General features: G+C 38.2%; 1 protein-coding gene across 1 annotated transcript in view; it reads left to right on the forward strand.

The window, feature by feature from the left end:
- Positions 1–23,739, forward strand: part of LOC131246946 (uncharacterized) — a 223,901-nt gene extending 200,162 nt beyond the window's left edge. The window contains exons 27-49 of the mRNA XM_058247406.1: positions 4,131–4,296; positions 5,689–5,760; positions 5,854–5,922; positions 6,015–6,086; positions 6,195–6,266; positions 6,910–6,981; positions 7,085–7,156; positions 7,663–7,734; positions 7,935–8,006; positions 8,092–8,163; positions 9,468–9,539; positions 9,658–9,723; positions 15,440–15,505; positions 16,388–16,423; positions 16,569–16,615; positions 17,604–17,986; positions 18,062–18,319; positions 19,006–19,213; positions 20,402–20,520; positions 20,623–20,833; positions 20,929–21,166; positions 22,439–22,589; positions 23,328–23,739. Coding sequence (XP_058103389.1) covers positions 4,131–4,296; positions 5,689–5,760; positions 5,854–5,922; positions 6,015–6,086; positions 6,195–6,266; positions 6,910–6,981; positions 7,085–7,156; positions 7,663–7,734; positions 7,935–8,006; positions 8,092–8,163; positions 9,468–9,539; positions 9,658–9,723; positions 15,440–15,505; positions 16,388–16,423; positions 16,569–16,615; positions 17,604–17,986; positions 18,062–18,319; positions 19,006–19,213; positions 20,402–20,520; positions 20,623–20,833; positions 20,929–21,166; positions 22,439–22,589; positions 23,328–23,702 — 3,041 coding nt within the window. The 3' untranslated portion in view covers positions 23,703–23,739. The remainder of the gene's footprint in view (positions 1–4,130; positions 4,297–5,688; positions 5,761–5,853; positions 5,923–6,014; positions 6,087–6,194; positions 6,267–6,909; positions 6,982–7,084; positions 7,157–7,662; positions 7,735–7,934; positions 8,007–8,091; positions 8,164–9,467; positions 9,540–9,657; positions 9,724–15,439; positions 15,506–16,387; positions 16,424–16,568; positions 16,616–17,603; positions 17,987–18,061; positions 18,320–19,005; positions 19,214–20,401; positions 20,521–20,622; positions 20,834–20,928; positions 21,167–22,438; positions 22,590–23,327) is intronic.
- The last annotated feature ends 644 nt before the right edge of the window (positions 23,740–24,383 follow it).

Consider the following 24,383-nt stretch of genomic DNA (forward strand, 5'->3'; position numbering starts at 1 on the left):
AACATGCAATTCAGCGAGGCAAACAGGAAATTCAGCAAGGCAAACTACAAAAACGATGAGGCAAGCTCAAAATTGAGCGATGCAATCTCAAAATCGAGCGAGGCAACCTAAAAATTAAGCGAGACAAACTGAAAAATGAGCGAGAGAAACATGAAATTCAATGAGGCAAACAAGAAATTTAACGAAGCAAACTAGAAAATGAGCGAGGCAACTGAAAATTGAGCAAGGCAAGGTGAAAATTGAGCGACACAAACTAGAAATTAAGCAAGGAAAATATGAAATTGAGCGAGGCAAAGTGAAAATTGAGCGAGGCAAATGAGAAATTCAGTGAGACAAACTAGAAATTGAGTGAGGCAAACTAGAAATTAGGCGAAGCAAACTAGAAATTTGAGCAAGGAAACCAAGAAAATTGAGGGAGGCGAACTATAAATTGAGCGAGGCAAACTAGAAAATAAACGAAACAAACTAGAATTTGAGCGAGGCAAAAACAGGAATTGAGTGGGGTAGGCTAGGAATTGAGCGAGGCAACCTAGAAATTGAGATGGGCAAGCTAGGAATTGAGCGAGGCAACCTAAAAATTTAGCGAGGTAAGCAGAAAATTCAGCGAAGTAAACTGAAAAATGACCGAGGTAAACTAGAAGTTGACCGAGATAAACTAAAAATCGAGCGAGAAAAACTACAAATTCAGTGAGGCAAACTAGAAATTGAGCGGGCCAAACTTGAAATTGAGCGAAGTAAACTGAAAATTGAGCAGGGCAAACTGAAATTTGAGTGGGGCAAACTAGAAATTGAGTGGGGCAAACTTACAATTGAGTGGGGCAAACTAGAAATTCAACGAGGCAAGCTAAAAATTTAGCGAGGCAAGCTGAAAATTGAGTGAGACAAACTTAAAATTGAGCGAGGCAACCTAGAAATTGAGTCAGACAAACTAGATATTGAGCGAGGCAAACTGAAAATTGAGCGGGCCAATTAGAAATTGAGTGAGGCAAACTTAAAAATTTAGCAGGGCAAACTGGAAATTAAGTGGGACAAACTGAAAATTGAGTGGGGCAAACTTTAAAATTGAGCGGGGCAAACTGAAAATTGAGTAGGGTAAACTTAAAAATTAAGTGGGGCAAACCGAAAATTGAGCGGGGTAAACTGGAAATTGAGTGGGGCACACTAGATATTGAGCGAGGCAAGGTAAAAATTCAGCGAGGCAAACTAAAAATTAAGCGAGGAAACCTAGAAATTAAGCGAGGAAAATATGAAATTGAGCAAGGCTAACTTGAAATTCAGTGATGCTAATATGAAATTCAACGAGGCTAACATGAAATTTAATGAACTTGAAATGAAATTAAACTAACGTAACACATAATTGAATGAGCTTCACATGAAATTCAATGAGTACTTCGGTGAAGTTGACCGAGCAGTTAATAAAAATGACAAAGCGGTTCATAAAATTTTTTGTTACATTACATGAATTTGTAGAAGTTCCCGATCATATTTTTATCATTTGTCTATCAAATTCATGAATTACTCAAGGAATTCAACCAATCATGAACTGGGAATGTCGGCGACGACTAGAGCATATTGCCAAGAAGTAGGTCAAATAGACCAAGAACTCTGGTAAATTGGAAATCAATTTACTCAGTACGCTTTTATTTTACTGAGAATGCACGTGGACTATCCACGGCGTTCATCCGTTTTTCCAACTAAATTAAGGGTTTGAGCCCAAAATCGTAGCATATCCAAATATCAAGTGGATCATACCAAAGGAAACAATGATTCCACGGTGGAAACCTTGCTATGCCCCCACAATAATGTTTTATTTGTAATCCATCATGTTCATAGGATGATGTATACATATATGAACTAAAAACTTAGATGCAAGCTTTGTCCAACAGTTCAATGGCCCACAAAAATTTTACTCCCTTTAGGGCAATATATTAAAATATACCTGTGGTGCATGCTTTTTTTAATGGATGGACCATTTTTAGAAATCGAGAAAATGCTGATGCATGGAGAGGATGCGATCCGATGGGAGAATGGTGCGATCCAATGGGAGAATGGCACGATTCAATGGAGGTATTTTTGTGCTGGAAAAAAAAAGGTTTTTTGTCTCCTTTTTTTTAGTGGAAATGGAGCTAAGGCGAGCGAGCGAAAGGAATGGCAGTGAAAAGGAGGGGTATTTTCGCCCTCAAATGCTCTGTCCGTACTTACAACGTTTAAGTTGGGAAGGAAAGTCTTGGACTCTTCATAAAAGACGCTGGATAAAAGGTGTTACATACAGCGGTAAATTTCTCCAAATTCAGGTAAGAAAGAGATACCATGAATTGACCAAAATGCCCTCGCGGTTCTTGCCCCTTTTCCTTATAATGTCACTGTATGAAATCATTTGCGAACATTGACTCCGCACATAAGTCTCCTGGTTTTCGAATCTGGATCCGCTGTCTCTTCTCCATCAGCTCGGTTCTTCTTCTTCTCTCAAAATTCTCTTTTATCAGGCGCTGATCGTCCCAACCGAATATGTTATCTATACGTCTTCTCCTCTTTTGGATTCTTGCGTTGAATTTGTTTGGAACGCTGGGATATGGAGCTCCTCTGCTCGCTCAAGATGAAGGTAGGAGTCTGCTTTTCAAGAGGAAGATGACTCTGTAGCTGTAGGGATATGTTTCAGTAATCTAAGCCGTTTGTTTGATGGGTTCTGCCTCAAAAATCGTCGTCGTTGAAATATTCCAACGTGCGAGATTTTTTGGTACTCTATCCACATGTGACGCCCATCCCCACCTTTACAATACACTCGCGACCGTTCATCGAGTAGTACCACAGGGAGCAAGCTATGGTGCAAGATTGACGGCCATAGGATGATCCTAACCCTTTGAATGGGGCCAATTTGTTACAACCGTCCGTTGTTCTTGAACTATATATCACACGGTTAGAACCATCAAACTACTACTTTGGAATCATAAGAAATACAAAGTAAGATATATCAAATAGATGTTTCAAGATTATGATTCAACCTAGTTTATTTCTCCATTCAATCTTAAGTGTCCATATTTCATGCCATTGATCCAATGGCTAGGATCATCTCATGGAGGTGAGTTTAGTACTATCGCTTGCTCCTAATAGTATGAATGAATGATCAGGTCAGATCCACAATGGGTGAATCACAAGGCGGTGTTAAAAACTGGAACTGCATAAAAGATAAAATCAGATTGAATTTTACAAAATGAGTGTAGGCTTTTTCTCCGTTTTCTTGGTTCTCTCTCTTATTCTAATTTTTAATGATTCAGGCCTTCTTGGTTGGTAATAAAATGCAATAAGATTTTTCCTTAGTTCTCAAAAAATTAAAATAAAAAAGAAGAAGAAGACGATTTGTACAAAACAGACGTTGGTATTGGGTGGAAATGCATCCTGTCCACTTATATGTGCAAATGGTTTTCAACCGATCGAAAAGGTTTGCTCCACTATATATATATACAAAAGATTCCCAAAGAATTAGGTTACTCCAAGCATAAGTGGGCCACACTATAGGAAACAATGGACAACACCCAAAACCTCCAAACAATGGTTGAATCAACTTGGTTTTCAGGATTTACCATTTTCACGCTAGAGCGACCATATGCAAAACATATCGGATGATATGCACACACTATGGCGGGCCATATATATATATATATATATATATATATATATATATATATATATATATATATATATATATATAAAATTCCCAAAGAATTATATTCCAAGCATAAGTGGGCCACACTATAGGAAACAATGGACAACACCCAAAACCTCCAAACAATGGTTGGATCAACTTGATTTTTAGGATTTACATTTTCATGGTGGAGCGGCCATATGCAGAACATATCGGGTGATATGCACACACTACGGTGGGCCCACACGCCTACAACTAGTTGCGTATTAGACAGGTTAAATGGTAAATTGCTCAAAGATAACAGCCGTTAGAATCTGCCAGCAATCTTTGAAAAAGACAGCATATGTAATAACCCCAAACAGAGAGGAGTTCTTACAACTGTCATGAAAAAGAGGAATGGGCGAACGGCACATTCGGACGTTTTCGACCGTTATTTTGAACATTGGCAATCTACTTATTGACCTGTGCTTTTGTGTGATGTGATTAGTGGAGGCTCTTAAGGAAATTGCAACAGCACTCAACAGACCAACTTGGAATTTCAGCGTCGATCCCTGCAGCAGAGATCCTAGCTGGGTCACGCCTAACACAGAGAAGAAGTATGCCAATAGCTCCGTCAGTTGTAACTGCACCGAAGTCTGCCATGTTACGGTCATGTACGTTTTTCCTTATCTCGCCTGAACCTTTGACTCTAGTTTCTAAGCCTAGACTGTCATGGCCAGGCCTAAAGATCCAATAGGCTGGCCCAACCCATCTATGTTTGCTGACTCATGTGGGCCGTGGTGGTGTGTGCATGACATCCAACCGCACCACACAAGCACACCCCTTTTCCCACCAAAATTATACATCTCGAAAGTTAGGTCTATTGGATCATTGAGTGTGCCACACGATAGTGGACAACTATCCAAAAAGCTCCAAATTTATGTGGGCCCTAATTTTATTTATTTATTTTTGGGGTGATCCTATTGGATGGGATAAATGACATGCAAAAACTACTTACACTATAGTTGACTGTGTAGGGTCATTATCACTCGTAAAGAAGCCCAAACTATCATATCCAAATTGGCTTCACTGGGCTGTGTCTTTCTGTCCCCTGGAGCTGTTGGTATGGACTTAGACAAGTAGGGATGAGTAAAGTTAGACATGAATCGAGTTAGCTCAGTTAACTTGTTTGAGTTAACTCAAAAAAGCTTGCCAAGCTTGACTCGACTCGTCTCAGAACTTGACTCGGTTCAAATCAATTCAACTCGGATCAGCTTCACTTAAAATAAATATTTTGTAAATATTTATATATTTAAATAAATTATATTATATATATATATATAATATTATTTATTATATATATTAAAAACCTTAAAACCTAAACTTGAACTCAAGGGACTAGGCCCATTGCCATCCCTAAGCCTGTGCCAAGCCGATTTGAAACGAATACACGTGGCAAATGTCCTGTCTCTTAGCAATATCAAATCTTGAAAAAGAACCGTACTAGACGAGCTGGGCTTAAATAACGCCTTCTGGGCACATTTCCAAGCCCAAAAGGCTTGCGGGAGTCGTACGTACTTGCATGTGGATGAGATCCACCCCGTCCATCAGGTGCGTCCCCATGTCTTATATCAAATACGAAAATTCAGGACCATTCAACCCTCCAGCGCGCTACACCATTGGAAAACAGTCGAGAAGGGAAATCCCACCATTAGGATCGTCCGAATTTTGTGTGGGATGTACCGTGGTGTGTACATGCCATCCAATCCACTCATTTGATGGATCACACCAAGATAAAGGGATTGATTCTCCAATCAGGATATCCCAAGACTCACGTGAGCCACACGAGATGAATTTAGAGGCTTTACGTGTGGCCCACCTAAGTCTTGCATTTGACTGGTTTTTAGAATCCACGGTGAAAATGTGACAGTGCACCTGACGGACGGGATGGATCTGATGCATTTCTGTCCTACGTATTGCTCGGTTAGCGCAAGGGACGTTATGGGCGTTCCCATTCAAATCGCCCGCTAAAAAAGACCATAAACAGCTTTCCCTCTCGTTCTCAGAGTCCTCCAACGTTGGAATTTTTCTGGAGTGCTTCCACCACAACTGGCCAGCCTTCCCTACCTCCGCCAAATGTGAGTACTCTCTTTCACTCCATGGCTCACGTTAGGATCTTCCAACACTAGTTCCTTAAGTTACGCCTACTCATCTCTTCCTCGCTTTGACAGAGAAATTAATCGTAACTACATCAACGGTACAATACCTACACAGTGGGCTTCCATGCAGTTGCAACGAATGTAAGTTTTTTTTTTCACTCTCTCATTGGTTAATTTTAGCAAATCAAAGCATGATTTTTCTAAAATTAACCGAGGAGGGTATGATACTGCAGCTCTCTCGGCGTGAACCGCATATGGGGGCCAATCCCAAAGGAACTTGGAAACATCACCTCCCTCACCAGTCTGTAAGTTTCTGTTATTCTCTGTCCCCGTTCCGTTATTATTTGAATTTCCGTTTGGATTTTGTAACTGCCTGTCTCTGTCACCATCATGAAAGAAAGTCACATTTTCAGTGTTATCGAGGCTAACCAGCTATCTGGAGATCTTCCTCCAGAGCTCGGGAATCTCACCAACCTAGAGAGATTGTAAGTCCTTTCTCCCTTGTTTGAGAAATTCTATGGTAATCTGTGCATGATTGGAATGACTTACTTGAGTGAGAACCTTGGCCGCTCATCAGGTGGATTTCAAAGTGAACATTCCATGGCCCAAAATCAGGATCGTTCAACTAATCATGTGGGCCACACGTGAATCTCACTGATTTAGATTGCTAGGCCATCTTGATTCTAATTCTCGATTTTTCTAATACATTAATGGCCCACCTGTGAACGTTTGCCGGTTCCAGAGCCTAGGTAAAAAGAAGAAGTCTGATTTTCAGTTGGGAGCTGATTGGAAACCCTCTTCCAATCTACCATTTAAAAGCCAACCCCAAATTGCTGGAAAAAAATGGTAAGATGATGATGATGTATGACTCATCTGATTAGTGGACCAGCCTATTTTTGGGCTAGAGTATGTTCACATTGAGTCACATCATATGAATGGCCCAGATCTTGTGACATGTGTGTTACACCTGCAAAATGTCTCTCTCTCTCTCTCTCTCTCTCTCTCTCTCTCTCTCTCTTTCTCTCTCCTCTCTTCTCTATATTTGGTTTGCCTCTGGGATTATTTTAAAATTTTCATCTTTCATTAGAGTTTTATGTATTTTGAGTGTTCTGGTGCTCTTGGTTGTAGGATTATTTCCTCAAACAACTTTACGGGGAAGTTGCCTGAAGAACTTGCAAAGCTCTCGAACCTCAAGGACTTGTAGGAGTTCTATAAATAGTTCATTTTCCACACTAAGAAAGTTCATCAGTCTTTCTGGATTATAACTGCATCCATTTTCATTTTGTTATTGGCAAAAATGCAGTAGGATAAGCGATAATCATTTTACTGGAAAGATACCTGATTTTATTCAAAACTGGAAACGACTTGAGAGATTGTAAGCATTCTGTTCCTGAAAATCCATGAGTTTCCTCAGTTTTGCTTTTCTGAATTGAGGCGGATGGATTCAATGTGCTCCATTTGCCATTTCCTAAATGTTATCAACCTATTAATTCATAAGAAAATTAATCAGCTTGGCCATGCAATAGATCATATCATCATGGATGGACCAATGGAAAAGATAACTGCAGCAATTGGATGTTCCCAACAATTCAATCCATGGATGTTTTTTTGTCTGGGCCATTGACCTAAACTTTTTCTTCACTGTCCAAAAATGGGTGATAGATTGGATATTAATGAACTTACAATCGCAATGGGTTTTGTGGTTTAGCTCATCCAAGAGACAGTCCACTAATTGGATGGTCTGGTTCCATTGTCCAATTGCACCAATCAAGGCTTTATGGGGTCCATTCCATTTACTAAATGGCACTTGATGTGGTTTGTATCCTAAACTTTCTGAACTCATTCCTTTTCATTTGTTCAAATTCAAATCTTGGATGACAGAGATATACAAGGAACCTATATGGAAGGGCCAATTCCTTCTGGCATTTCCCATTTAGAGAACTTGATCCAACTGTAAGTACAACGCTTGAATTCCTATTGTGAGTTGTTTTGTCTGAAGCACATCCTTTGTGATATCGTCATCATCACCATCATCATTATCATCTAAGCCTTATCACAACTGATTGGGGTTGGCTTTTGTGATCTCATGCTTAGTATATAAAAAAAGTGAACAGATCTGTCTGAACTTTTCCTTACGGACTCTTTACATGCAGAATTATCAGTGACATAAGTGGAATGGAATCAGTTTTTCCCCAACTGAGTAATATGGCAAACATTAGGACCCTGTAAGTTCAAGGTTTTTCTTCTTGTGTTCTAAGTATGCCGGTCTCTGCTGTCTGGTGCCATTGAAGTCCATGCTTGATCTTGCAGGATATTGCGGAATTGCAATATTATTGGAGAGATACCTCCATATATTGGTGAAATGAGTCTACTGGATTTGTTGTAAGTCAGTTTTTTTTTTTCCCCTTACATATGATAAAAATCTTCTTTACTGGCCAATGTTCTTTTCATTTGCTTGCTTTCATTGGATGAATAGGTTCATTAAATGTGGATGCTTTTGCCATTCTAGTCCTTGTCGTCATTGTTGTTTATTTTCGTGTTATCTGTAGTCTTGTACCAGCGTACTCTTTTACAGTCTGCACTCTTGTATTATTGTTCTGAGTGTGTACATTTACTTTTTTATATGTTCACTGTAAATATGTTTCTTTTTTTCTTTTTCTTTTTTTCATTTTCTTGGGAGGTAACTTTAATTTTATTAAAAGGAAAAAGGCTGCATAAATAGACACAAACTATATCAGAGAAGCAGATGCTGAAGATTTATATTTTCCAAACAACATTGAATTTACTCCCCACTTAGAATAAAAATGGCCAAAGCACCTTTCAAAAAATTAAAAATGGCTGGAGGGTTCGTGGCACAAGCACTTCGGGATTTAGACCATTAATATCACAACCTTCCTTTTAGCCTTAAGGAAATATCTTCTGCCGACTTGCGTTGCTGTGAAATATTCTGTTATCGTGTTCTGCCAATTTCGACAAAAGAATCCTAGCAGAGATGCATCCATAAAACCTTCCTTTTTTGTGCCACAGCAACCCTAATAACAATATACGATAGCTTGAACCAAGAACCTACTGACCTAGACATCACCCATCTATCATGAATTGACGAAACAACCTCCACTAGAAAGCCCACATAGTTGCAGTGTGAACAACAGTTCACCAATTCCGCACCCCGAAGAAATAAGATACATACATTGGGAATTGTCATCATTTTGCTCCTCAACTGGTCGATTGCAAGCACCTTATCCTTTCCCACCAACCAGCTGTAAGTGAACATCCTCACAGGCCCATATAATCCCCCCAAATGGCTGGTCCATTGATCAGATGGGCCACAATTTATGAGACAAATGGACAGGTAATAAAATAATTCCCCTAGTTTAACATTGTGGCTTGCATGATGAGTAAACCAGCCTGATTTTTGGGCCAGGGTATCTATGTGGTGGGATTCAGATGTTGGGTGGTTTAGAACTTTGGATCTCACATCTGTTTTCCATGTTAGCACATGTCGTGGTGTGTGGATGGTACCCATTTATGGGATTTGCAGACCTCTAAATTTCAGTACATTTAGCAAAAATCTCTATTCTAAGTGTTAACATTTGATTAGAAGTTCATGAATAAGATGAATATAACATGAGTTACTTTGGGACAGATCATTGATACTTTTTTCGGCTTGTGTGATTTCTTGGCAGAGATCTTAGCTTTAACAAGTTGGCGGGAACGATTCCAAGCACCTTTAGAAGCCTACCACAACTGGATTTTATGTAAGCAGTCTAATTTGTAACTATAAAGTTCCCCCTATCTAGCTTCCATCATGATGTTTATAATGCTATGCAAAGAACTACTCAGTCACAGTGAATCAATGACATGGTTTTTTATTAGGTATTTGACTAGCAATTTGCTAACTGGATCCGTACAAGACTGGATGATTAATAAGCCAGCAAACATGTACGTTTCTCTTCTGTATGCTTGATATCAATTTTCAATATATTGATTGCATATCTAATATTTAGATTACTACATCAGTTCTACTTGCATGCAGTTGTCATTCTTTGTTCCTCACTGTTCTATTAGTCTTGAAGTCTTTAATGTTGGTAATCAGTTTTGTGTTTGATATGCTTGTAAGCCTAACATTCACTGAAAAACTACTAAGCCGATGTTAGGAACCTACTGAGATGCATGGGCATACTTGATTGGTTTGCTAGACAAGTAGGATCTTTTTCTGATTTGGAGGCCCAGTCATCAATGCACTACATGCCCGCAACTTTTTTTTAACTTTTTTTTAGTGTTCTTCTAGAAGAAAATCCAAACAGACAATAGTACTGGTAAGAAAACTGGTAAGTCACTATATTTAAGCCTAATCTACATGCGACTATATATATAACCTCATACTTTGTGGAAACATTCCTCCACACAATCCTAAATTTGCAAGCAAATGCATGATGGATGCACTTGAAGTAAACCAGTTTGATTTATCCCCCTCCCTGTACAACCCATATTTTATTATATTTTATAAATAACAAAGTTCATTGGACAGAAGGAGAAGAATTGCATTAAAATAGTAGCAGAGATTGCCCAATGTGGCCTAAATATGCTTCCTTTGTTGGCTAGAAACAATTCAGGCCATCCTAGGATTAATTGTGTTCATGCATGAATAATATAGAGAAACCAAAAATTGAAATTTTATGCAAGCAAACTCTTTGCATACCTTTCAAGAAGAAGCCTTCAATCTGATGTAGAATGAACCACCAATCTGCTAGGAAGATGGCCTCTGATGGTTGCTACCTTAGGTCAATCCAAAGGGCCCTACGCTAGATGATGATGGGGTCCTCTTCTCTCTCTCCAAACTCTCCCAACGTTAATACATATGATGTCCATCACTCCATCATTATTGTAACAAAAGGTGGGCCCATGCCTCGAAATAAACCCCACCTATTGGAACTTAAAGCTCTACCAATGGATTAGCAATCATCCACCATCCGAAATTAACATTTTACTTCAAACAAAAATACATTGTTTCTCTTTTAAAAGAACTATTTTGAAAACACATTTTGACCCAAAAGATGACTTTCCTAAATGGCTAGCTAGGCAGATTGTAACAATGATCTTTCCTGGTGACTTATCTTCAATTAAGGGACTAAACTGCAGATCTCGTGGGTCACCCATAGATATTGAACTTCTCTTTTGGAAAACCCAAGAGCACCAAGGTATTGACCCTCACTGGTTTCACTTTATATGCATCAAAACTTCCATGGGAGAGAACCTAAGTCTTCATGATGGACCCTCCCATTAGGGATTGACAAAACATGCATGAGAAGTGTATGCTCTCTAATTGAGAGCAATAGAGAATTCCTTCAAGTGTTCCTTGTGAAATGTGTCTCAATGCCATGTGAGCAAACTCATGTACTTATGCGAAGACCTCTCTCAAATTGGCCAGGATCTAGTCAACACTGCAAAGTAGTCTACTGTACCATGACAACCTGAGACACTTCCTGTGTACACCCAATGATTTAAATATCGACAGTATCGGCTGATACTGTTGCACAGCACGATACAAAACTGAGCTGACAGTGTTGAAATTCCTGGTATCGATCGATATTTCACAAAATATCACCTTTATAGTTAACCGATATCTTCGATACGTACGATATGTATCGATGATTTGCAGTTGCATAAGTCCCATTGCAAAAAATTGCCAAAAACCTGATTTTCTCATAATTTTTTGCCGTGACTACATTCCTAAGGGGATCTTAACTAATCCTTTTCATTTGTTTGGAAAGAAAAAAGGGATTTGGGTGCAGAAATCGTGATCAAAGAGCATGCATTATCAGAAATTCAGTTGGTGATTCTGTGCTAATTTGAATTTTTTTCGTTCTTGAATTTCTTGAAATTAGTAAAATGAAGTTAGTAATCCATGATTTTGGACATTTTGTATGCTTAATCATTGATTTTGACCTCTGATTTTCGAATTTGGGGAATTTTTGAATTTTATTCTATTTTACCCATTTAACTTGCAGGTGGAGTGAGGAAAAATTAAATTAGAGTGCTTGAGGCTATTTTACAGATTAAAGGAACTTTTTAAAAAATTTTAAAACAATTATCTTTTAATTAAAAAAATTTCAAAAATAATGTCTTAAAAAAATTAGATTGATCGGATGTTATTTGTGCCTAATATTTATGTTTTTATGAGTGTATGCTAATCATATGTTTAACGTCATCCACGCATTTATTTTTTCAGATTTTTTTAAAAAATAAAGAATATATATTTTTAAAATTTTAAATAAGCGCATTGTACATTGTAGGATAGATTTAGTGCAAGTATTTAGTATATTGAATGTGTTAATAAATGATATGAATTATAGAAATATTACTTATTTATTATTTTAATTTTTTATTTAAAAATAAGTAAAAAATGTTAAAATATTTGAGGGCACCACGTAAGTATATTTTTACTTCTTTTTTGGCTTTTGAATGTATTGGTTGTGTTTTCATACATGCCTTCTATGATTTATAAATTAGATGAACTGATTTTGAATATAGTATCATCACTTATGTCAAATGGGACGTAGAGGAAACTTATCATGTGTAATTGTTTTTTTCTTTTTGTGATCTTTTGAGTTCTAAGTGTGTAATGACATCTTTTTTAACATCTCCTGAAATTTCATTGAAAAATTTGACCAAATTCCTTATGTTTCCCAAAAATAGCGGTACATTATGTGATACATGTAATATTTCCTATGAGATACTGATATGTTTCTGTATCCCAAGGGTGTGAGACATGCATCAATACCAATACTTATATCACTGAGTACACCAATAGTTGGAACTACCAAGACAAATCCCTCTATATTATTGGCCAAACTAATAAACATGGCTTTCTACAAAATCATCAATGGACTAAATTGAGTAGAATCAAACCAAGTACAGATCAATATTGATGCGGAAGATATCATAACAAGAGTAGTGATAATGCAATGTAATTGGATGAATGTGGTGTGGAGAAGTCAAAAGACCATGTTTGATTGGCTTTGAGGGCACAAGAACCAACATCTTTCACAAGACAATCCATCATTTCATTAGTGAAACAAGGAAGAACATGAAAATTAACCTCTAAATATTTAGCTAACTAATAAATTTCCTAAATCATATTAGCAAGCCTATAAGAGGCCAGACTTCTCCTTAAAAGCCCAGTGGACTGGCACAATCACCTTCCACCAAGAGTTTACCAAACATCACTAAGTTAAACATCTTTTACATTGTCAACGAGTCCTTTTGCTTTAAGTATACTTTTGGTCGGTCTGACTAGAGATCTCCAATTTAATGTCCCTTATTCCATCAAAAATTACACCACCAATTGCTAACAAACCTGAATAACCTAATGAGCTACCTTAGACATTTAACTTAACGAGGTGTTTAGGAATGTTGAATACCTTGGAAATGAAAACAATTTCCTAAGAAATGTGCTTTTCCCTCGTTTATGAAAAAAGTACAGTCCGAAATTGTGGATATTTATGTCTTCAAAACAGTTGTTATATGTAAATTTCCAAGTTTGCATGAGACACCTCTCACCTTTTGATTGTTGACCTTTTAGCATTTCCCAAAAAACTGAACTCCAAACCAAATAACAGAATTATTGCTGGAATCCACAGTTTTTCATTTTGTGAGGATTGCATGTTGCTTTTCCAAGTCCAAGTCTCTATATCTAAACACCCCATAAGAAATCCACAGAGTGATCTTCACTTTAGCACCAATATTTGAGTGCTTGATTTAACTTCCTCTACAGGATTTCAATCTCAAGAGATGCTTGCCTTGAGTATTCTAGTAAAAGATCAATTAATGATGTAACTTTTACTCTCTGCTAAAATTTCAAACGACGTGCTCTCTAAATTCTTATTATTTCTTAGTTTTCAAACTTCTCATAAAATTGCGAATGGAAGAATTCTCCTGAGAATTCAGCCCTCCTCACCGAAAGGATCGCTTGCCCTGTTGGGGGCCTTGCACAAAACCTTAGGATCTAGCCTTCCAAAACAAACCAGAATTATGAGATAATAAAGCAATGAAATAAATTAAAGCATAAACCATACCACACAAGAGATTTTTACGTGGAAAACCCTCAAAGAGGTAAAAACCACGGGACCTCGTCCAGATCAACAATCCACTATGAAGTAGAACATTACAACCTTCTTCACTCACGCAGGAGTGGATAAACAATAAGAGAATAAAAGAAAAACGGAGAAATCTCACCGATCACGAGGACGCAGAAGCGCTGAGACATCGACTCCCTTCCACAAGCTTCCTCTCTCTCTTTTCTCTTACTCTCTCACCTTTGATAGCCCTAAGCCCTTTGGAAAACCCTTGCAAAGCTTTAGGAAACCCTCCTGCATTACCTCTTGCATACCCTAGAAAAGCCCTAGGGACCCCTATTTATAGTTTAGGCAACTCCCTTTCGCACCTCTTGCGAAACCGCCTCAGATTTCCGTATCCCGCACAAAGACGGAATCAAATCTGCGTAAGCTCAACTGGTCATGCAGAGTCCTCGACCAGTCGAGTGGCACCCTCGACCGGTCGAGCACCTCGGAAATCCAAAACCACAACTCGCTGGAAAACGAGTCAAGCCAGTCCATGACTGGTCGTGCACTAGCCCTCAACTAGTCGAGTGAAGCTCACGACCGGTTGAGCCTGGGGAAAAAAAACCCCATCATGCCCACCCCTCAACCAATTTAAATCTCAATGAAGAATACCCAAAGCCCAAACAGCTTATGAAAAAACCACCACAACACACAAGCCAAGCATCTCGCAATTAATAAAGAGATGACAGACCGTCTCTTCATCATTTTACTTAAAAGGCATATGGTAGATTGCCAAATGTTCCATGGCCCTTTTCAAAACCACACGTTGCATGTAAAGCTGGGACAAAAGGAAATTGTAGGGCCCGTCTATCATGATTATGACGTTATGGGCAAGATGCTAACACTTGGCTCTTAAGGTTGTCTCGAGAAAGAAGAATGCAAATATGGAAGGTTTAAACTCTGTTTTGGTAGGGGATCATGCAAAAACACAATTAAGTCTAAGCCCAATTTTTGGCATGCTGCATACTCTACACGTCAGATTCGTGTCACCGAGATGATGCCTTCTTTGCTGAATCTCAATTTTTTAACAATTTTCTTTTATTGAAAAACTTCCAAAATTGTCAAGTGGAAGAAAGTGACACTTTCTTGACCAACTATGATGTGGAGGGTATGGAGATTAGTCTTAATTCCAAATTTGTGGGATTCCCTATCCAAATGGACCCTTAATCAAAGGAAATCTCATAGAAAATCTTGGTGGATTATTTATCTTATACTCGTAGATTTTGCTTAAAAATTTGAGTGCTTGTATAGAAGTTGTTTGGTACTTTGAGTTTCCCTTAAAGTTGCATCAGCTAGTGAATTTCAAAGGACAAACTTTTGACGAGTTCAATCTTTCTAAAGATATGGTCAAATGCTTAAAAAAAATTGTTCCCAAATTAACGGGCATCGTTTTTTATCAAATTTTCACCATTGAGGTTTGAAATTATTTCCATGTGTTATATTCTATTTACATGGTTGACTTATTTTTTCCATAACACATGAATAGCTTTTTTATGTCATTTTTTTCTTGTTGCTTCCTTCTCAAAATTTTGCAGTGATCTTTCCTACAATAATTTTACATGGGGAAGCCTTGTGCCACTAAATTGTCAACAAGGAAGAACGTAAGAATAGTCTTCAATTGTTTTAACATTTTAGCACCTCATGGTAGGGGTGGCAACGGGCCAAGCTCAGGCTGGGCCAGGATGATCATAGCCCAGACTTAGTCCCCAAAGCCTTGCCCTGGCCTAGCCCAAATTCTAATCGAGTTAAAAAGGCCTTGTCCCTAGACCTAGTCTAATAGGATTGGCCTTATAAGGAGAAAGAGTCAAATGATCAAAGGTTTCCAAGCTAAGAATTCTTTTGGGATATCCTCTATCCATGATGAGTCCCACCATATAAATGGTTTTGGCCCTAGCTCGTACTTAGTCTCAAAAGCCCCAGCCCTGGCCTGACTCATATCCTAATCGAGCTAAAAAGGCCTTGGCCCTAAACATGGCCTTGCAGGACTAGCCTTGCAAGGAAAAGAGTCAATATTCAAAGGTTTGAAATAATTCAATCTAAGAATTCATTTGGGTTATCTTCCATCCATGACAAGCCCTATCATATAAATAGTTTGATCATTAAAACATGACCCTAAATTCAACGTGTGTCTTTATGCTACATTTATGTTGAATGGGAACTACTTACAAGCGTCTTTAAACCATCCATTCTTTTTTGTACTACGGTAGCCCACTTGATGATTGGACCTGGACAAAGGGCCAGGCTAGACCATTCATCGTTCGCCCAGTCCTTGCCGCAGACCGGGCATGAATTTCAAGCCTAGCCTAGGCCCTCAGGCCAAGTTTAGACACCCAAGCCTTGGGCCTATAGGGCTTGGCCACCCATCCCATTGTCACCCCTACCTAAGGTTATGTAGCCTCTTCTTCTTTTCTTTCTTCATTTTTTATCCTCTCCTCTCTGTTTTTTTTCCCCCTCAAAGAGCTTTTCGCTTTTTATTTCTACAGAAACTTGTTTGGCAGCTCTTCAATGGGGAACGACACGTGAGTACTTGTTTGTGAAACTGCATGGTAAATTATAGATAATTGTCAATGTTTGTGAGTAGCTGGTTTGGTTAATTTGGAAGCCCCAGGCACATTTAAATACGTGATTCATGCTGATGCATTCTTGACCACATTGATAATGCAGGAGTGGAGCTTTTCCATGCTCAAAAAAGATCTTTCCCTGTTCAAAATGTAAGGTTATCGTTTTTTAATTAGTGTGAACTTGAAACTGTCTTCTTCATTCACAAATCTGTCTTTGGTGTGGTTCCTTCCAATGTTAGTATGTCCTTTTTGAATTAGTGTTACCTTGAAGTTGTCTATTTTGTTCTCACTTCTGTCTTTGGTGTTTTCCTGTTTGATCTTCCTTCCAAAGTATGCAATAAGTGGCAGCAATAATTATATCAACCAACAAATTCTCTAACTTGTCCAATTCAACTAAAAGGCATAGCATATTTACAAAGATTTGGAACGAAGACGAAAGATGAAGAAGATGACAACAATCAGGGAAAGATGAGGATGTTAGTTAACAATAAGCTCCTCGCTTCTTGGAAGATAAAACTTTTGTGGATCTAGTATTTGATGCGAGTATCATTTAAATGCAAAGCATGCTCTTAACTACTAAAACTAATTATATCGCCATAAATGCATATTTTCCTCCCACTTAAAGTGGTTCTTCATTTAATTTAAAATGTTCAATGGAATGCGAGTTTTCCCCTATTAAATGTTGATAATTAAATCATTGTCATTGCCTTGTCCCAGCTATTTGTGGTCAGCTTTCTCATGATTGTTTTGCAGATGTACAATAATCACCTGCCTACTCGATATCAACCCTCTTGCTTTACCCAAGCTGGAGACAGGCTGGTCCTTCGTTACCAATTGGAGTTGTAAATTTCATAGTTAAATAACTTCAAAATTATTGTAAAACTTATATTTTGCATAGAAGACACCTAGAAAAGAAACTTGAAGAAAGGATAACTTTGTGTTAAACCAGGGTCTGATAAGGTCAATTTGGAAGTTTACCAAAGGTACAAAAACCATCAAGGTAGTGGAAAAGAAAAACGAAAACAAAGATGAGGCATGGAAGTAACTGTCTGAATTGAGTTAGCTCGAATTTGCCTTTTCCTTGATCTTTCCTTGATCTTATCCTACAGCACTAATCACTTGCAGCTCTATATGGCAGATCATTATTCTTTGTATATAAATTGTGGTGGAGATCGAGTAACTATAAACAAGAACACCACATATGAAGCAGATCGAGAGCTGTCCGGCACTTCAACCTTTGTTTTAAGCGATGGAGGAAACTGGGCACTTAGTAGCACTGGAAACTTCGTTAATGATAACAGACCTATAGACAGCTACATAGCAGAAAATAAATCCATGCTATCTATGCCTAACTCTGAGTTGTACACTAAAGCACGGCTTTCTCCCATTTCCCTCACTTATTATGGGCTCTGTCTTCTAAATGGGAACTACACCATAAAGCTCCACTTTGCAGAGATAATCTTCACAGATGACAGAACATATAGCAGCCTTGGAAAGCGCATATTTGATGTTTACATTCAGGTAGTCAATCATCTTGCAGAGACACTTTTCAGTTAATTTACAGGAGTCATGTGTAACTGAATTAGTTTATTGCAGGGAGAACTGGTAGTGAAGGATTTCAATATCAAAGATGAAGCTGGTGGTTCTGGTCAAGCAGTTGTGAGGAATTTTACTACTGTTCCTGTGACTAATAACACTTTGGAGATCCGTTTCTGTTGGGCGGGGAAAGGGACACAAATTGTCCCAGAGCAAGGAACCTATGGCCCTCTCATTTCAGCAATTTCTGTGGACCCTGGTATGATGCGTGTTTTGTACAAGTGTATTGTTCTCATTATCTTTGTAGTTCAGGTAAATAGATCCTAAGGACTATTCTCGGCTTAGAAAAAGTCTTGAAGTGGCAGTGTTTGCATAAGTGGTTTCTTATCTTGTTTGATTTTAACTAGAGGATCTATTGCTTGGCTAATTTCAATTGTGTTTCATAAAAAATATATATTGGAGCATTGGACTAATGTACAATAGAGGTAGCTCTGTTCACCCTTTCTGCTCTCCCATTGTTGCTCACCTGTTGTCCCTTGCCATGTGGTTATTCATATCATGCATCTAGTAGGTTCCAACTGTGGATTTGCTCTGTGGCAAAAATCTGTTGATTAGAGATCTTCACCGTCCATATGTGGGAAGTTGGAAACAATTATCCATATCTTATCGTCTCTTCTGGGTGGCAAGGATCTTTGCTAAATGGGGTTTTCTCACATGGCCAGTTCACAATGGGCCTAATAGATGAATGGTCTGGATCACGATGTTGGGAGACAAAAGAGGCAAGCAACAAATTGCAAGGAATGTCAGCAGAATTTATACACAAGACATTTTTTGGCTTCTTAAACATAAAATATAAAATGCTTTTGAGAAGGGTACAGTCAGATTTGTAGAAGAAGTGATTTTGGTACTGTTAATTCATTTGATAAAGTTTTGAGGGCTTTCTGAGCTTTCATATATGCTACATTTTTCAGTAAATCAGCATTGGTGTATCACTATATTATTGACTGAATGTTTGCATTGGTCCACTTTTTTTCTTTCATTCATTGTTTGATATTGTTCTTTGTGCAGAATTTACACCCCCAAAAAGTGGCGAGGAGATCTCTACCGGCGCTGTAGTCGGGATTGTAGCTTCAGTGTTATTTCTTTCTTTCTTGTTTTTGGTTTTCCTCTGGAGGAAAGGCTTCCTGGGATGCAAACCCACAAAGGACAAAGGTGGGAACTAATCAAATGCATGAAATTATGACAGGGAAAAAAAATCAACCATTTCTAACACACTGCTTTTGATGCTTGGCTATGCTTTTATTAGTATTAACCATAAATGCCTCAAGAAGTAGGCAATTTTCATATCAAGCTTTGGAATATCCAACTTAAACTTGATGCCATGTTGATATGCTCGAATCTTATGTTTCAACCCTTATCAAATCATCAGCACCATCATTGTCATAACCTTTTTCCAGCTATTTTATTAAACTGTATTTTAGCACACAGTATTTTGCTTTCCTATACTCCTATATTCTTGTTCCACATCTGCATTAGCACATGCATACACTCGGATGTAGGTGTCAGGTTCGAGCTTATCTCACACACACACGAACCAACTCAAATGTTGAAGGAACTGCTCAAGTGCGTGCTTTATGTAAGGAAAATATTCTTCATTAACTGATCATGTTGGTTAAATACCTCCATCATATTTAAATACCCTATATATGCATGTGTTCAGACCAAAAATAGTTAGGACAAGGCTATGATGATGATGGGGTGTGTGTGTGTGTGTGCACGCACTCTACTTTAAGAAAGAGTTAATATGTGCATCAAACCTTTAATATTCCTTATTTTGAAAATTGTGTTAAAAATATATTGGCCATATTGAGAAAATGTTATTCATTCCCTTCTAAGTTGATTTCCACTCTTTTTTTCTTTTCATGAAATACAGAGAAAAATCAATTTTGACAATCCATCATGTAGCTCAGAACGATCATGATATGCTTTGTTATTTCTTAAATGCCTATTGTGATGGGAAATGAAGGTTAAGATCAGCTACCTACAATCTACAAAAGCTAGGCTTTTTGGCACTCTTTGGAAGTGTCAATCATTCATGGAAATTTGGATGCTGTTTTTTTATCTAATAATGAATAGTATAAACATGTCATTATTAGGTCTATTAATATATGACATTAATACTGCATGACAAAAAATTTTCTCTAAAATATTTATATTTATTTCCCAAAGTTTTGAGCATTTCTTTTGCTTTCTAATTAATCCTGTTTTCAATTATGTTTCTGGTCTCATGCTCAAAAGAGCTTTGCCCATTGTGTGATAGATCATGCATAGACTGCACTAAAAGACGTGGAATTTATCAACTTCTTTAGACATTCATGTCTAACTTTGTCTGGTGGACAGATCTCAGAGATTTAGAACTACAAATCGGTTTTTTTACCTTAAGACAGATTAGAGATGCCACAGGCAACTTTCACATTTCAAACAAGATTGGGGAAGGTGGTTTCGGTTCTGTTTACAAGGTATAGTACAGAATCACTGTTTATCCTGATATAAAATTACCTTTGAGACAAACATATTTCAAGAAAAAAGGTAATAGAACTTCTTACATTACTATATTGCAGGGTCTATTATCAGATGGTACTTCAATTGCAGTGAAACAGCTTTCATCCAAATCAAAGCAAGGAAGCCGTGAATTTGTGAATGAAATAGGCATGATATCTGCTTTGCAACACCCAAATCTTGTAAAACTTAATGGATGTTGTATCGAGGGAGATCAACAATTGTTAGTTTATGAGTACATGGAAAATAATAGCCTTGCTCGTGCTCTGTTTGGTGAGCTCATTTGTTTTTGTATCAATATGTGTATGCGGTACGGATGCAACAGGAAGTATTATGACTCATTTTTTTCTTAACCGGATGTTTTGTAGGCCCAACAGAATATCAATTGCAACTTGATTGGCCAACAAGGCACAGGATTTGTATTGGTATAGCAAGAGGTCTGGCTTATCTCCATGAAGAATCGACGCTGAAAATTGTTCATAGAGACATCAAAGCCACCAATGTACTGCTTGATCGGGATCTTATACCAAAGATATCTGACTTTGGTCTGGCAAGGCTTCGTGAAGAGGAGAAGACCCACATTAGCACTCGAGTAGCTGGAACTATGTGAGTCATCATGCAAAATTTTCTCCTTTTTATGAAATGGAAACCATACCTTCATACTCTCAGTGATAGTATTCGTCTACATATTCAGACATAAAACTCAATACATTTCTTAGTTTTATCTTTTGAACCAGCACTCTGGGAAATTGGCGAATGCCATTTGCCTGTCAAGAATCTCCTAGGCAGAGTAGCTACAAGTTTCAATCTAAAATGGGGAGCAGAATGAGGCAAGTCAACCACATAAATTGAATAGATCAACGAAAATGAGATAGAAGTTTGCATCACTTGTTTGACTTGTGACATCTCAGTGGTGCCACTGACAGCCAAAATCACATCAATACCAGCACTAACCAGAACATGAGATGGTGTCTGTAATCACACAATAAGCATTTATATAAGTACAGATATAATGGTGAATGATGCACATGGTTCGGGAGCTGGTTCTCCCAGGATATACTTAACTGTGCATGCCATTCATTAATGATCAACACCGTTGGATTCATTATCTAAGGGCCCACCTGATGCAACCCAAATAGATGGCCTAGAAGTCGGCCCCACAAGACCATATATGTGAAGAGAAATAGCAATAGGAGCTAACAAGTGACAACGTCAAAAGACATCCACATTAGTTGATTGATGTTTATAAGAGGGAAAAAGAGGAGAAATGGAGGCATTTATGGGGCTTTAGGAACATCAACATGACATCATAATGGTGTATTTTGCTGCATGCCTGCATCTCCACTGAAGTTAATAAAGTCCTAGTGCGTTTAGTTTTTTTAGCATCGAGACTCCTCTCTATCTTTTTTTTACCCTTTTCTTGTGCAGTCCAGCATTTACCCCCTCCCCAAAAAATAAGGTTCCTAGTTCTTTCTCGGAAAGAATCATTACTCTTTACAGCATGGGCATAAAACCTTAGCATAAAACCTTAGCATTATTGCTTTTGGCCCTGTTTGGATTTCCCTCGGTCTGTGGATTGTCCCATCCTCATGTCGCCTAGTCCTCAAAATACTGAACCAAGAGTATTTGGTCGAACCTGTAAATGAGGGTTCAATAGTCCCCATATGGATCCATCTGTGTTTTCTGCCATTTGCTATTTTCTGATTGATTCACTTGGAAATGGTTGCACACATCCAAACTGATCCTTATCACTTGTATGGAGGCATCTGTTGAAAATTAGTTGGCTGTCTCCATAGCAGCACCGTCTTTAACCCAAGCATGTGAGACTATCATTAACTCATCAAGACAAAAAAAAATCACAATGATCTGTTTTTGCAGGGGCTATATGGCACCAGAATATGCAATGCATGGTTACCTGACTCAGAAAGCAGACGTTTACAGCTTTGGTGTCGTTGCTTTGGAAATCATCAGTGGGAAGAGCATCACAAATTTCAGGCCAGAGGGGAATCACATTCATTTGGTGGATTGGGTAATTTAGATCTCCATTGAAAGCTTGGAAGTTTTGTTTTCCCAAAGCCAATATTATAGGCTGGTGCCAAAATGCAAGTGAGATATGTTCAGCATTTCCCCCTACACATGTGATTTGAGGTGGAAAAACATGAACAGGAAGCCTGCTTCTATCGGTTCCACTTTTTGGGTGCCCTTGCAAATTGCACCTTGTTGGCTAGGGACCCCAGCCAATGGCAATTTGGCAGTGTATCAATCATAGTTCAAAAACCCGAAAACTCGACTCGATTCAATGCTCAGCTAGGCCGGGTTAACTCGAAGACTTGACCCAACTCAACTCGATATGTAATTATATATAATTAAAATATTAACTATGGTTAGTAGTCATATAATTTTATAAGTATTACAAAATAGAAAACCAAATAACATTGCGGAAAAACCTCTGTTTAGGAGCACTTTATCTTTAGTAAAGGTTCAGGGTTCAAATTTTACTTTATTCTTGTTTTCTTTTTAATGAAATAGCACCAAGTATCTCGTCCGAGTCTTGGAGAGTTGCATCGAGTTGACCGAACCTTCTAGTCGACTCAGCAAGTCCTTTGAGGTTGTGAGTCGAGTCAACATGCTGAGTTTCGGGTCAAGTCAGTGAGTTTTAGAACTATGGTATAAATTGCCAGCTGCACCTTTTTGTATGATTTAGTGGGATAAAGGCAGACCTTGACTGTTAATGGTAAGACTTTGTATTCAACTGTGGATATTGCAGGCATATGGTCTGCAAGAGAGAGGAAGTTTAATGGTGCTTGTCGATCCAAAGTTGGGGTTGGAGTTCAACAAGAAAGAAGCAATTGCAATGATCAATGTGGCACTCTTATGCACTAATGCATCTCCTGTACTTAGGCCAGCCATGTCTGCTGTAGTTAGCATGCTCGAAGGACGGAGTGATATCCAAGATCCTATTCCGAATTCAAGTTTTTCCAGTGATTATTTGAAGCTTAGATCCAATAGCAGTGGTTACCAAGAATTCCAAAGCCACATAACAAATCCTAGCTCGGGCCAAACCCTGATGGTGTCAACAGGTCACCAAGAGATCGATCTTTTGAGTGAAGTGGATTCTCAGCCTCTCAATGACAGCGAGTAGATGTCAGTAGATTATTTTCGTTTTTGGAGTTTTGACATTGGCATCTCTCTCTCTCTCTCTCTCTCTCTCTCTCTCTCTCTCTCATACACACAAACCCCACATGGGCACTAGAACCATCATTATCATTTCTAGTTGTTTGCTTAATCAGGATTTATGGCTCGTAAATTGAGAGCCAAATACAGTTGTGAGGGAAGTTGGTAATGTAAATTGTAATGTTACATTTTTAACACAAAATTACCATTTTTACGGTAATTTCTGGGTGAAACAAATAATGTAATAGAATCATCATTGCAGTCAAATGTAAGTAATGTCACCACATAATTACAAAACTAAATAATCATTACCCATTTACAGCCATTTACCCATGTAATTGAATAACCAAACAGGCCCTCAAGTTCAACTGGAAGCATATTGTGTAGTTTGCGGCACATCGACCATAGTGGTGTGTTGACATCATCAAGTTATGTGGGCCCATCATGATGTATATGTTATATCCAGACTATACATCCATTTGGTGATATTGTTTTAGGTATTGATCCAAAAAATGAGGCAGATCCAAAGCTCTACACTACACCACAAAAAGCAACAAGGATTGAGGTGCTACCATTGAAAACTTCCTAGGGTCAAAGAAAGTTTTGGATCAATAGGATATTTGTTTTATTCACTTCATCTGTGTGAACT

The sequence above is a fragment of the Magnolia sinica genome, chromosome 5 (assembly GCF_029962835.1).
Source record: "Magnolia sinica isolate HGM2019 chromosome 5, MsV1, whole genome shotgun sequence".
In the NCBI taxonomy this organism is placed as follows: Eukaryota; Viridiplantae; Streptophyta; class Magnoliopsida; order Magnoliales; family Magnoliaceae; genus Magnolia; species Magnolia sinica.